At 34.1% G+C, this 15,429-nt stretch overlaps 1 protein-coding gene across 6 annotated transcripts in view; it reads left to right on the top strand.

Annotated features, from left to right (window-relative positions):
• Positions 1–15,429, top strand: part of LOC136026871 (rho guanine nucleotide exchange factor 10-like) — a 254,534-nt gene that overhangs the window by 123,070 nt on the left and 116,035 nt on the right. For 5 of the 6 annotated variants that reach the window (XM_065703651.1, XM_065703652.1, XM_065703653.1 and 2 more), the window contains one exon: positions 9,818–10,034. In XM_065703651.1, the coding sequence (XP_065559723.1) occupies positions 9,818–10,034 (217 nt within the window). Of the gene's footprint in view, positions 1–4,803; positions 4,908–9,817; positions 10,035–15,429 lie in introns of those variants that run through there. The other variant, XM_065703657.1, reaches the window with a different exon arrangement.

Below are 15,429 nucleotides of genomic sequence, written 5' to 3'. Positions count from 1 at the left end.
GAAAATCTAAAAAACGGAATTTTGATGCTAAAAGATACATCAAAAGAATCAGATTTTCATGCTGATTCTAAATATACAAGTTACATCAAATTTAGTCTTTGTCATCAAAATTAACGGGCCTGAGAAAATTTGCCTTATTTTAGAAAATAAGCGGAAACACCCCCTAAAAGTCATAGAATCTTAACGAAAATCACGCCATCGCATTCGGCGTATCAGAGAACACTATAGCAAAAATTTCAAGCTCCTATCTACAAAAATATGGAATTTCCTATTTTTTGCCAGAAGACAAATCACGGGTGCGTGTTTATTTGTTTGTTTGTTATTTTTTCCCCAGGGGTCATCGTATCGACCAAGTGGTCCTAGAATGTCACAAGAGGGCTCATTCTAACGGAAATGAAAATTTCTAGTGCCCTTTTTAAGTGAACAAAAAAATTGGAGGGTATCTAGGCCCCCTCCCGCGCTCATTTTTTCCCAAAGTCAACGGATCAAAATTTTGAGTTAGCCATTTTGTTCCGCATAGTCGAAAACCATAAAAATATGTCTTTTGGAATGACTTACTCCCCCACAATCCCTGGGGGAGGGGCTGCAAGTTACAAACTTTGACCAGTGTTCAAACAGTTCGTGGTAACGAACTGAGTAAGGAGCGACCCGGCTCAATAGTAAACGAAACTCTAAAAAACGGAATTTTGATGCTAAAATATACATCAAAAGAATCAGATTTTTATGCTGATTTTAAATATATAAGTTTCATCAAATTTAGTCTTTGTCATCAAAAGTTACAAGCCTGAAAAAATTGCCTTATTTTAGAAAATAGGGGAAAACACCCATTACAAGTCACACAATCTTAACGAAAATCACACCGTCGCATTCGGCGTATCAGACAACCCTATAGCAAAATTTTCAAGCTCCTATCTACAAAAATGTGGAATTTCGTATTTTTTGCCAGAAGACAAATCACGGGCGCGTGTTTATTTATTTTTTTTCTGTTTTGTTTTTTTCCCAGGGGTCATCGTATCGACCAAGTGGTCCTAGAATGTCGCAAGAGGGCTCATTCCAACGAAAATGAAAAGTTCTAGTGCCCTTTTTAAGTGACCCAAAAAATTGGAGGGCACCTTGGCCCCCTCTCACGCTCATTTTTCCTCCAAAGTCAACAGATCAAGATTTTAAGATAGCCATTTTGTTCCACATAGTCAAAAACCATAATAACTATGTCTTTGGGAATGACTTACTCCCCCACAGTCCCTGGGGGAGGAGCTGCAAGTTACAAACTTCGACCAGTGTTTACATATAATAATGGTTATTGGGAAGTGTACAGTCGTTTCCAGGTTTTTTTTTGGTTTTGGGGGTGGGGTTGAGGGGAGGGGGCTATGTGGGAGGATCTTTCCTTGGAGAGAAATGTCATGGGGGAACAGAAATTCAATGAAAAGGGCGCATGATTTTCTAAAATGACTATAAATAAAGAATGAAAAAATAAACATGGAAAAGTTTTTTCAATTGAAAGTAAAGAGTAGCATTGAAACTTAAAACGAACAGAGATTATTACGCATATGATGAGTTCTAAAAATACTTTAGCATAAAGAGCGAGGTATTTAGGAGGAGTACCTCGCTCTTTATGCTATAGTATTTTTAGTAATTTTTAGTAACTATTTATTCTACGGCCTTTCTGATTCAGGGGTAATTCTTAAAGATTTGTGACAAAACTTACGATTTAGTGTAAAGAACGAGGTATTAACGAGGGTAGAAACCCCCTCATATGCATAATAAAAAATAAAGAATATAAAAGTTTGTTACGTAAGTTAATTCTTAAGTTACTTATATTTTTTACTAATAAAAAAATTCGTTAAAAATTAAATTTTATAGTTGCCTTTTTATGTAACCGAAAAATTGCATGGCAACTAGGCCTCCTTCCCCATCCCTTATTTCTCAAAATCGTCTGATCAAAACTAAGAGAAAGCCATTTAGCCAAAAAAGGAATTAATATGCAAATTTCATTTTAATAATTTATGTGTGGAGAGCCAAAATCAAACATGCATTAATTCAAAAACGTTCAGAAATTAGATAAAAAAAATTAGTTTTTTTTAACTGAAAGTAAGGAGCGACATTAAAACTTAAAACGAACAGAAATTACTCCGTATATGAGATGGGCTGTCCCCTCCGAAATCCCTCGCTCTTTACGCTAAAGTTTGACTCTATGCCACAATTCTGCTTTTTAAAACAATTAAAAGCTTTAGCGTAAAGAGCGAGGGATTGCGGAGGGGACAACCCATTTCATATACGGAGTAATTTCTGTTCGTTTTAAGTTTTAATGTCGCTCCTTACTTTCAGTTAAAAAAACTAGTTTTTTTTATGTAATTACATACAGTAATGGTTACTGAGAAGTGTACAGACGTTTTCAGGGGGCTTTTTTTGGTTTGGGGATGGGGTTAAGGAGAAGGGGCTACGTGGGAGGATCTTTCCTTCGAGGAATATGTCATGGGGGAAGAAAAATTCAATGAAAAGGGCGCAGGATTTTCTAACATTACTATAAAAAAAACAATGAAAAAATAAACACGAAAACGTTTTTTGAATTGAAATTAAGGAGTAGCATTGAAATTTAAAACGAACAGAGATTATTACGCATATGAGGGGTTCTAAAAATACTTTAGCATAAAGAGCGAGGTATTTAGGAGGAGATAAATACCTCGCTCTTTATGCTAAAGAATTTTTAGTAATTTCAACTATTTATTCTATGGCCTTTCTAATTCAGGGGTCATTCTTAAAGAATTGGGGCAAAACTTACTATTTAGTTTAAAGAGCGAGGTATTGACGAGGGTACAAACCCCCTCGTATACATAATAAAAATATAGAAATATAAAAGTGTGTTACGTAAGTTGATTCTTAAGTTACGTAGGCTATATTTTTTACTAATAAAAAAATTCGTTAAAAATTAAATTTTATAGTTGCCTTTTTATGTAACCGAAAAATTGCATGGCAACTAGGCCTCCTTCCCCATCCCTTATTTCTCAAAATCGTCTGATCAAAACTAAGAGAAAGCCATTTAGCCAAAAAAGGAATTAATATGCAAATTTCATTTTAATAATTTATGTGTGGAGAGCCAAAATCAAACATGCATTAATTCAAAAACGTTCAGAAATTACATAAAAAAAATTAGTTTTTTTTTTAACTGAAAGTAAGGAGTGACATTAAAACTTAAAACGAACAGAAATTACTCCGTATATGAGATGGGTTGTCCCCTCCGAAATCCCTCGCTCTTTACGCTAAAGTTTGACTCTATGCCACAATTCTGCTTTTTAAAACAATTAAAAGCTTTAGCGTAAAGAGCGAGGGATTGCGGAGGGGACAACCCATTTCATATACGGAGTAATTTCTGTTCGTTTTAAGTTTTAATGTCGCTCCTTACTTTCAGTTAAAAAAACTAGTTTTTTTTTTATGTAATTACATACAGTAATGGTTACTGAGAAGTGTACAGACGTTTTCAGGGGGCTTTTTTTGGTTTGGGGATGGGGTTAAGGAGAAGGGGCTACGTGGGAGGATCTTTCCTTCGAGGAATATGTCATGGGGGAAGAAAAATTCAATGAAAAGGGCGCAGGATTTTCTAACATTACTATAAAAAAAAACAATGAAAAAATAAACACGAAAACGTTTTTTGAATTGAAATTAAGGAGTAGCATTGAAATTTAAAACGAACAGAGATTATTACGCATATGAGGGGTTCTAAAAATACTTTAGCATAAAGAGCGAGGTATTTAGGAGGAGATAAATACCTCGCTCTTTATGCTAAAGAATTTTTAGTAATTTCAACTATTTATTCTACGGCCTTTCTAATTCAGGGGTCATTCTTAAAGAATTGGGGCAAAACTTACGATTTAGTTTAAAGAGCGAGGTATTGACGAGGGTACAAACCCCCTCGTATACATAATAAAAATATAGAAATATAAAAGTGTGTTACGTAAGTTGATTCTTAAGTTACGTAGGCTATATTTTTTACTAATAAAAACATTCGTTAAAAATTAAAATTTCTAGTTGCCTTTTTAAATAACCGAAAATTTTGAGGGCAACTAGGCCTCCTTCCCCACCCCTTATTTCTCAAAATCGTCTGATCAAAACTAAGAGAAAGCCATTTAGCCAAAAAAAGAATTAATATACAAATTTCATTTTAATAATTTATGTGCGGAGAGCCAAAATCAAACATGCATTAATTCAAAAACGTTCAGAAATTAAATAAAAAAAACTAGTTAAAAAAAATGAAAGTAAGGAGCGACATTAAAACTTAATACGAACAGAAATTACTCCGCATATGAAATGGGTTGTCCCCTCCGCAATCCCTCGCTCTTTACGCTAAAGTTTGACTCTTTGCCACACTCCTACTTTTTAAAACAATTAAAAGCTTTAGCGTAAAGTGCGAGGGATTGCGGCGAAGACAACCCATTTCATATATGGAGTAATTTCTGTTCGTCTTAAGTTTTAATGTCGCTCCTTACTTTCAGTTAAAAAACTAGTTTTTTATTTAATCTTTATACAAAAGTTAGCTGATATTGACGTTATTTGGTAAATATATACGAGATTCCAAAACTGCCATCGATCCTAGGGGGAAAACATTAATCGTTTCCTTTTTTACGCTCTTTCCAACTGTATTATTCAGTTTACTCACAAATACACCCAGTCTCCCCCCCCCCCCCCGATGGTCTCATGTATTGCCGAATAATCTATTTCTCCATTACTTCGTAGCTACTCATATGTTATAGCTGCTATATTAAACCGGTTATCTTTTGAGTCTGGATTTTATCTCCGTGTGTGATTGAGAGTATTATTTACCAACATGTTATTTGAAATGATTTATAAAAAGTGGATAACAATGGAGGGAAATATGATAATCTGATTAATAGATATATCCTGCGTATTATAATGTAAGAAATTCTTTGTTTAAGTGTTTTCTTTCAATTTATATGTATAAATATATATTCCATAGGCTATATACATGACCATCAGGGGGCAGTGGCGTTATTTTGTCAAAATCCTGGGGGCGGGATTTTGGAGCCAATTTTCCCAAGTCAAATAAAAATGGTATTAAAAACTGAAAAATGAGCCATTTGGTAAAATCAAGGTACTATACAGTACTATAAAAGTACTATAAAAATACTTTATAGCAATATAAAGGTAAATATACATTAAAGAAAACTGATCCGTTTCTGTGGTGGCTTATCCACTTGAATTGTGCTGGGATATCTTAGTTTTGACAAGATTTCTGAAGAAACTAAATTTCAGCTTGGAGGGGGGTGAACTGAGGTATGGGAGGGCAGTTGCTCCCCCTGCCCCGTAGCAAATTATGGCTATGTCAGGGGGTGCCTTTTCAAGGGAATGGATTGTTATATCAATTTATGTCCTATGTCCTCATGTCTGTTCCAGAATCTCGTTTATATTCACCTGTTTTTGTTTTTTTTACAGTGGAATTATTATCATTATGAATCATTGACTGAATGAGAAATAAACACATAAAAAGTACAAAACAACCAAGTGGGCATGTATCTTGGGGGGGGGGGGATCGTCACGGTGCAAATATTGTATTTGGAAAGATTGTGAAAAGGGGAATCGAATGATACATCTCTTTTATGCTTATTGTAGCTAGCTTAGGAAGGGAGTGATTGCTTACAATTAACCCCTATTATAGCTTAATATTATATTCAAATAATTAGAATTGACGTCGAAGAGAATTAAATCAAGGTGCCAAAGACCCTTCCCTTGAGCTCCACTGGTGCAGTTGATCTATTTCGAAATCTTCGTTTGATAACAAAACGTTTGTCCAAGGCCATTTTATGTCAATGCAGTATGGAGGGAGAAAGGATGGGTTTAGATACATCTAAAGATTGGTACTTACGTGTTATAGTGACCACACTTTGTTCGTGATCTGTAATGAAACCGGTTTTCTGTGTCCACTCGGAGACAATCAACTTAGCCTGAGCAATATAAAGTATTATTCAAGTACATTTTACTTGAATATTTAATATATAGAGGTGGTTGGGCTAGGTATTTAATATTATGTTTTCTGGGCGGCCTGCTTTCCATAATTCTCTGCTGGGGTTTCCATAAATTTTTTTTTTACTATTATTGGTGTATTACACGAGAAACAATCGAGAAATAAAGTTTGATCAATGCTAATGAAATAGAATAAAACATCATGAAAATATAATACTTAATCAGCAAAATTGCGAAAACTACAACTTGGAATTATGTGCCCAAAATGCAGAAATATCCTTAAGAACCGCGTTGAAATAAGTTCTGCCTTCTGCCTTTATTGCCGCCCGCCACATGTACTCTGCTAAGTATGATTTTAAATGATGGCGGGATGTACCTCCGTGCCGTTTATCCCTCCACATTGCGGAACCCCACATTTTCTCTACTTTTTGGGTAGATGCGCCGGTTTCAGGGTCGACAAAATTCTTTTTGTGGTTCTACAAAGATGTGGCTTCTTGTAAGAGTACAAAGTCAGCGTGTGTCCGTTGACGCACCGTTTTGTTTTGGACAAAAACCCCTTATCCCGGAAAAATATAATTGTCTGTTCTTCGGTGCTTGGCAAATCCTAAATCTTAATTTGGACATCCATGGTGAGGCACTATATTCTATCACTATGCTTTGCAAAGTAAATGGCTATTGTCCTATCTGATCTTCGCGATCCATATTCTCGAATGTTTCTCGTATAATATATAAGTACCTTAATATTTTCATCATATTTATTTCATTATAATTAACCTAATTTCACTTCTTGAGTATGGTCACTGTAACACGTAAGTGTTACACAATAATCATACATAGATAAATTATTTTAGCAAATACACCATTGGAAAATTCCAGCTTTTATTATATAGTAATGTTCTAATATAAACATATGCTACTAACTAACGAAGACCAACGAAGAAAGCAAGAAAGAAGATGATATGGGTAATAAACAAAGACAAGCAAAACAGAATAGTCAAACAGCAGATCCCTGATGCAAGAAATTAAATAGAAAAAAAGGTGCTTAAAGTACCAAGAACCAGGGTCGTACCTAGGATTTTTTCGGGGCGGGGGGTATAAAATAATTTGTTTTCGGAGAAGGTTATAAAAAAAAACACATAAAGAATTTGTCTATAATGATTTCCGCTACGCTTTTACGAGTCTGGCAAACATATCGGGGGAGGGGGATTCAAACCCCCTATCTCCCTGGATACGGCCTTGCAAAGAAACGCTTACAAAACTGTAAGTGTTGGAAACTTACAAAACCGTTTGGATCTTAGAAAATTAGAAAAATTTTCAAACTCAAAATGAAAAAAAAACTTCATATGCAGTTGCGCATTTTTGGTAATAAAAAAAAAAAAAATAGAAATTCAAATAAAAAAAAGAAAGATGGGTGAAAAATCAGCAAAATACAATCAGGTAATAATGGAACAATCAGGTAATAGTAGATTCCAAAAAAATAAGAAAGATGGGTGAAAAATCAGCAAAAACAATCAGGTAATAGTAGAATAATCAGGCAATAGTAGATTCCAAATAAAAAAAAGAAAGATGTGTGAAAAATCAGCAAAATATAATCAGCCACAAACATAGATGGCACCGAAACAGAAAAATAATTGCTCGATTTGGTTTAATAGATGTGCCTTTTCGGATTCGGTCTTCCAGTGATGATTTATGTAAAAAGACTACCAAATTTATTCATGTTTATGACCCTTGGCAGCCTTTTTTCCATATTGATACTGGTTAATTAGTCCAAGTTGTCTTTTGTTAGTTTGAAATTTTTTTCGCTGTTTATCGTTTTTGTTTTTGTTTATTTATAATACTCAGTACTTTGTGTTTTTTATACTTTTACGGGTAATGAAGTTCATTCATTCATTCATACTTCACTAAACAGCTGAAGAATGTGTATCTTTACGTTAGAGGTGTAGCTATATTTGGAAATCAAAATATTATGGACATTTTACGGTTGTCGAGCTTAACTAGTTAGTTTTGCTTATTTATTTCCACGCATCAACTTGGCAACACTGACGAAAATGTGATATTGACCTAACTAATCCATGATTTTTAAGCAACAAAAAAGAAATTATCAGAAAGTCGGGGTTTTTAGGTATTGATAAACCTAAGTTGGATCAAGAGGACTAAAAGTGTTTGGTTTTGATGTCCTTCGTACTTTAACACTTCACAGCACAACCCCCAGGGAAGTAAATATAAAAATAATTGAACTAAATACGTAGTTTGTCTAATCTTTCTTTATTTTGGATTCCAAAATTTTAAAAAAGAATTTTCTCTAAGATTAATTGGAATATTATTCTATGCTCTTGTGACACACATATTCTATATTGAGGCTCAATCTTACTGTAATTTGAAACCTCAAAGATAAATGGTTTCTGAGAATTGGGAATTGAGAATTTTGAATAAACATTAGAAAAACGACTTAGTAACATCCCATTCAAGATTGAAAACAGAACCTAGCCATTTCAAAATCCCGGACTTGTGCTACATTTAAAATAAAATTTTTGTCAACAGCTTATTTAAGACTTAGGTGGAAGACCGATTAGAATTAGCCTTAATGGTTTATTTCGTAGTTTTATAAGGGTTTGGGTACTTACGTATTATCCAAAACAGACACGAGAAATTTGCTCTATTTGTCTGAGTAAACCAATTTTTCTCTCGCATTCGGTTATAATAAGCTTAATTTCCTTGAAATAAACTACGATGCTGGTATATTTTAATTAAACATTTAATATATAGAGGTTAGGTATTTAATGTAATGCGTGCTGGGCGGCCGGCTTTCCACAATTCTTTGTTGTAGTTTCAATAATTTTGTTATTGAAGTATTATATTTTAATCATATTTTGATATATTTCATTGTGATTTACCTAACTTTACTTCTTGAGTATGTCGTGGATAATGCGTAATTTATAACAAATTTATAAAGGTTTTATAAGAAATTGGGATAGTAGATTCTCGAATTTTACCACTACTACTAACAACTAACTGCAGCTTCAGGCCACCTGAGGCGAACAAAGTTGTTTACGCTTCTTCTTTCGCCCTACCGATACAAAGATTCACTCTTCACCGTTTTGATAAAATCGTTTTTACATGAATTGAGCTTGTGACGTGTGTGTTCTTATAGGTTATGATCCAGTTTTTTTCTATAAGATAGATATGGATAGATATATATTTATTCACATACAATAAGTAAAAGCTTTTGGGCAGTCAGATATCATGGTTTTTCTTTTCTTTCTTTTTTTTTTAATTGTCGTCTTTAATGTTGCAATGTTTTGCGACAATTGTTGCAATGTAGTACGACAATTGATATTGTACTGACATTGTACTGACATTGTACTGATATTGTACTGACATTGTACTGATATTGTACTGACATTGTACTGATATTGTACTGACATTGTACTGATATTGTACTGACATTGTACTGATATTGTACTGACATTGTACTGATATTGTACTGACATTGTACTGATATTGTACTGACATTGTACTGATATTGTACTGACATTGTACTGATATTGTACTGACATTGTACTGATATTGTACTGACATTGTACTGATATTGTACTGACATTGTACTGATATTGTACTGACATTGTACTGATATTGTACTGACATTGTACTGATATTGTACTGACATTGTACTGATATTGTACTGACATTGTACTGATATTGTACTGACATTGTACTGATATTGTACTGACATTGTACTGATATTGTACTGACATTGTACTGACATTGTACTGACATTGTACTGATACTGTACTGTACTGTAATTGTACTGACAGGGGATACTATGTCTGATTTGATCTTTTAGGTTCTCAAGAAAAGGAAAATGATTTAGAGAGTCAAATATATGAAGATATAGATACATCTACAATTTGTACAACGTTGTCACGTGAGAATGACAGTATGACCGAAGAATTTCCTTGCAGAAGGCTGGATGTCCATCGGCAGTGTAGTTCTGATGATTCTTGGGGAAGCGGAGACTTTGAAAGTTTTTCTTCGGACGATGAAGAGAAAAATTATAACAAGTTCGTTAATGAATTAATTGTTTAAGCTGATCCCTCTCTCTCTCTCTCTCTCTCTCTCTCTTTTTTTTCTCTCTCTTTTTTCACCTCCGGCTACCGACTCCAGTGTTTTCTCCCAGCATAAAAAAACCTCTCTATCATCTTAAGTTCCTTTACATATTTGATAATCCACAACTAGTAATTACTGTTGAGGTCTTTAATAAACTAAGCCATTTTTAGTTTGCATAAAGGAAACTTAAGACAGAGTTAAGAAAAGAGAAACATAAGGAACTTGAAAACTTGGTTATGTTATATCTCTGGTCATCACGCTGTTTAAAGTACCAAGGACACTGAAACAAACACATTCCTATTATTTACAAACTAAATACAACTTCAATATGGGTATGTCCGGCTGAGAGTCTAGCTCATACTACCGGGATATTAGGGATATTAGATCGATTCATATCTTAAAAGGGTATTTTAAAGATTTTTCTTGTGTTTGTTAGGAAATTATGTAGTTTTTAGGGCAGTACCATGTCTTTGTCGTTGTTTCCGTGTTGAATCATGAAAAAAAAACGGCAAAATGAAATACTTTTAGTTAAATTTAGCAACGCTTTTTGCCTGTAAAAATTCACAGGCAATAATAAAGATTCAAATTCAACAATCTATTAAGTCCCAAAGACATCAATTCCTTCAAAGGAAAATTCACCTTTTTAAGGCATTTGGTGCCATTTATTTTTTCTTATTTTTCGTTGCTTTTTAGTGCACATTTTTTTTTTTCTTTTTTTTTTTTTTTTTTTTTTTATTAGCAATAGCTGCAGTCTTTCTTGTTATAAACAAAAAGATTGGCAAAGAAAAAAAGAACCAATCCTTTTTATTATTAAATAAAAACAACAAGTTTTTTCAACTGAAAGTAAGGAGTGACATCAAAACTTAAAACGCACAGAAATTACTTCGTATATGAAAGAGGCTGCTTCCTCATCAACGCCCCGCTCTTTACGCTAAAGTTTGACTCTTTCATTCAATTCTTCTTTCTAAAACAGTAAAAAACTTTAGCGTAAAGAGCGGTGCGTTGATGAGGAAGCAGCCTCTTTCATATACGAAGTAATTTCTGTGCGTTTTAAGTTTTGATGTCACTCCTTACTTTCAGTTGAAAAAATTTGTTTTTTTTATTTAATTTCTGAACGTTTTTGAATCAATGCATGTTTTGATTTTGGCTCTCCGCAGAGGAATAATCAAAACGAAATTTGCATATTTTTTTTTTTTTTGGCTCAATGGCTTTCTCATAATTTTGATCGAATGATTTTGAGAAAAAAAGAGCGGGGGACGAAGCCTAGTTGCCCCCCGATTTTTTGGTTAATTAAAAAGGCAACTAGAACTTTTAATTTTTTACGAATCTTTTTATTGGTAAAAGATTTACGTAACTTATAAATTAGCTTACGTAAAGAACTTTTGTATTCTCATGTTTTTATTACATATATGAGGGGATTTGCCCCATCGTCAGTACCTCGCTCTTTACACTAAAGCTTAAATTTTATCCCAATTCATTAAGAATGACCCCCTGAATCACAAATCCGTAGAATAAGTAGTTGAAATTACCGAAAATACTTTAGCGTAAAGAGCGAGGTATTAGAAGGAGGTGAGCCCCTCATATGGGTAATAATTTCTGTTTGTTTTAAGTTTTATTGCTGTTCCTTACTTCCAGCTGAAAAAGCTTTTTCACTTTTATTTTTTAATTGTTTTTTTTTAAATAATGCTAGTAAATCCTGCTCTCCCTTCATGGAAATTTTCTTCTCCCATTACAAATTCTCGAAGGAAAGTTCCCCCAGCATATCCCCCTCTTCTCAACCCCTCCCCCAAACCAAAAAAATCCTCCTGAAAACGCCTGTATACTTCCCAATAGCCATTACTATATGTAAGCACAGGTCAAAGTTTGTAACTTATTGCCCCTCCCACGGGGACTGTGGGGGAGTAAGTCGTCCCCAAAGACATAGTTATAAGGTTTTTCGACTACGCTGAATAAAATGGCTATCTCAGAATTTTGATCCGTTGACTTTGGGAAAATAATTAGCGTGGGAGGTGCCCTCCAATTTTTTTGGTCACTTAAAAAGGGCACTAGAACTTTTCATTTCCGTTAGAATGAGCCCTCTTGCAACATTCTAGGACAACTGGGTCGATACGATCACCCCTGGAAAAAAAAAACAAAAAAAAAACAAAAAAACAAATAAACACGCATCCGTGATCTGCCTTCTGGCAAAAAATGCACAATTCCACATTTTTGTAGATAGGAGCTCGAAACTTCTACAGTTGGGTTCTCTGATACACTGAATCTGATGGTGTGATTTTCGTTAAGATTCTATGACTTTCAGGGGGCGTTTCCCCCTATTTTCTAAAATAACGCAAATTTTCTCAGGCTCGTAACTTTTGATGGGTAAGACTAAACTTGATGAAACTTATATATTTAAAACCAACATTAAAATGCGATTCTTTTGATGTAGCTATTGGTATCAAAATTCCATTTTTTGGAGTTTTGGTTACTATTGAGCCGGGTCGCTCCTTACTACAGTTCGTTACCACGAACTGTTTGATAAGCTGAACTCCTATTTTTTTAATTTTTCAAGATATAATATTATGACTTTGTAAATGTCCACTTAACCGGTTAAAAGAGTCAGATTAATACTTATTTTCTTTTCGGGCCCCTTAAAAGTAGATCCTATTTAAAGACGGTTTTACAATCAGTTATAATTTCTATGTTATACTCATTTTGAGTTCTTTTTTCTTCTTTTTATACTTGTGGACAGAACCAAAAAAAATAACAAAAACGGACCAAGAAAAAACAGTACTATAAAAAGGGACTAAAGTGCTAAAACAAAATCTTTAGGGACCCCGTATATGTGGAAATTTGAAACTATTTATGTAATTTTTTGTATTTTATATATGATTTGTTTTTTGTTTAATCATATGAACCTGACCAAAAAAGGACTGAACAATCATGGAAAAATACTTGAAGAAGAGACTAAAATGCTAGAAAAAACATTCATAGGCCTCCTGGATGTTGGTATTTTAAAATCTGTTCTTATACCCTCTTATATAGAATTCGTTTTTTTATTCATGACGAAAAAGGACTAAAAAATGGTCTGCCAAACATTTTCCTATTTTAGAAAAAACAGTAAATAGCAATGTATTTCCAGGCCAAACAACTGTTTTAAAGGCGGGGAGACGATTTTTTCCGTGTGTATTAAATCACCATGTCAAAGGCTTGCACTAGACTTGACGTTTCAAATAATGCTTACAACATATTTCTTCAATAAAAAACGGTTGATATTTATTGAGGCTGGCCGGGAAGCTACTCCTCCGTTGTTCCCTCCTCTCACCTCTCATTTCAAGGCAATCATCATCACCTCCGTTGTGTTCCACCTCTCATTTTCAGGCAATCTAATGGTCCTTTGTCCATTTTAAATTTTGGGTCAACCTGCCTGAGACTCTAGGCAGGCGTGACTTGCTAAAAGATAACAAACCGTGTATTGGTCCAATAGGAGAGGCACCCGCATAGGCAAATAAATAATAGGCAAACAAATAAGAAGAACACTATACATAGTAATATTCCTATGCCCACAAACATCTAGATGTGTTAACTCCGTTCATTTTACCACTGCTATTTTTTACCCTTCCCTCGGTTGTTAAAAGAACCCGGCAATGTCTCTCTGAAAAGTATTGAACAACAGTACTTTTGCTTATAAGTCCCTCTCCCGTGATAGGCATCATGTTCACCGGAAACAAATAAATGGGTATACCAACTAGCATAGTTGCAAACCCCTCATCGCTGAAGTCGACTGTAGCCTAACAGCAGATTATTACTTACAAGTCCCCTACATGTCTTACAACTGGAACAAAATCGGTTTTACCATCAAATACACTGGAAACAAATAATAGATACACCAACTAGCAAAAGCTACTAACCCCTCATCGCCGATGGTGATTATTACCTTTGTTTATTTTAATTGTTCAGGTGGTGAAACAAAAACTTCTTTTCTTCCAATGATTTATATTGTCCAGGCTCCTGATTTTTAAAGATTGGTAGGCATTAATGATCCATGTCAAAATCAAAAACCCAATCATCATCGCTATCATTTTCAATTTTGACAAGTTTTGATTCTCGCTATCCAGGTTGATTGTCTAACCGCTTTGTCTTTGCTCTTCCTTTTCGTTTTTGACACGCCATTGCTCTTCTTCTAACCACGTGTATATTTGCTCTTCATTTTCATTTTTGACTCGCTCACTTGCTCGGTGTCGCATGTTTTCAAATTTTCGCAATTTATGGTAGAGATTGTCGATGTTCACATACTATCACGTCTGATAGTTCAGGTGTTGGTTCCAAAGAAAAATCATTTATAGTAACTGCAATTGCAAATTTTTGTTTTTCGGCCTTCCAACAGACATATCATACATATAACTGATGCGTTGGAAACTCAACAATCTTATTTATGTTATGCATGACATCATATAAGAAAATGCTTATATGTTACATTCCCATATCTAAAAGCACATAAAGCACATAGTTGGAAAAGGCGAGGCAGGTCATCATCAGCCCCACTAGAAAATTTCTCTGGGGTGGCAAATACTACTAGGAACCTAGTTTTCAGCAATTCTAAATAGTAATATTATTCTTTTTCTATTTATATGAAGGTCCTCAATGTATTTAAACGATTGTATGTAATGTATTTATCGATTAGAAAATCCTATTGTAGAGGTAGTGATGGCTTCAGTTATGTAGAAGATCAAGAGTCTCACAGAATTTCCATCCATACAAACAATAAATGAAATTCATCTAACTGAAATTCTTTAGTAGTAATATTAACAAGGACTTTTCACCAAAATCACTATCCATCGCCAATTTTTTAAGTATATTCAAATATTTTCCAAAATTGAAATTGTAAATTTAAACGTAGGACGGTACTAATCAACGTACAGTTATTGATTTACACGTTTTAAAAGCAATTAACCAGGGATATAAGAGACCGGTACCTCAAATTATATCTTGGTTAAGCCTGGGTATGATTTGGAAAACAATCAGGTGATTTGTGATTAACATCGAGAAAGGTAGATTTGATTTTTTCTCCATAAACGGTTTCAGTTCTCCAGAGAAATTTGTCCTTGTTAACACTGATTAACCATAATATATCCCTGTTTAAGGTGACACAGAGCATTAACTTCCAATATTGATAAAAAAAAAAGAAAAAAAAAAGGAAACTTCACGTGCCCAAAATGATCAATCTGTTCCACAATGAATTTTCTTATATACGAACCAAACGCTGGAAACGTCAACCTTCATTTGAAACTAAAGTGGAGCGATTTCCTGTCACCTGCCTCACTTTTTTTCTAGTGTCATTTAAAATCACATCGGTGCTTCGTAATATCC

The sequence above is a fragment of the Artemia franciscana genome, chromosome 5, assembly GCF_032884065.1.
Source record: "Artemia franciscana chromosome 5, ASM3288406v1, whole genome shotgun sequence".
Classification (NCBI taxonomy): domain Eukaryota; kingdom Metazoa; phylum Arthropoda; class Branchiopoda; order Anostraca; family Artemiidae; genus Artemia; species Artemia franciscana.
Note: the sequence above shows the minus strand (reverse complement) of the source record. Positions and strands in the feature narration are given on the sequence as shown.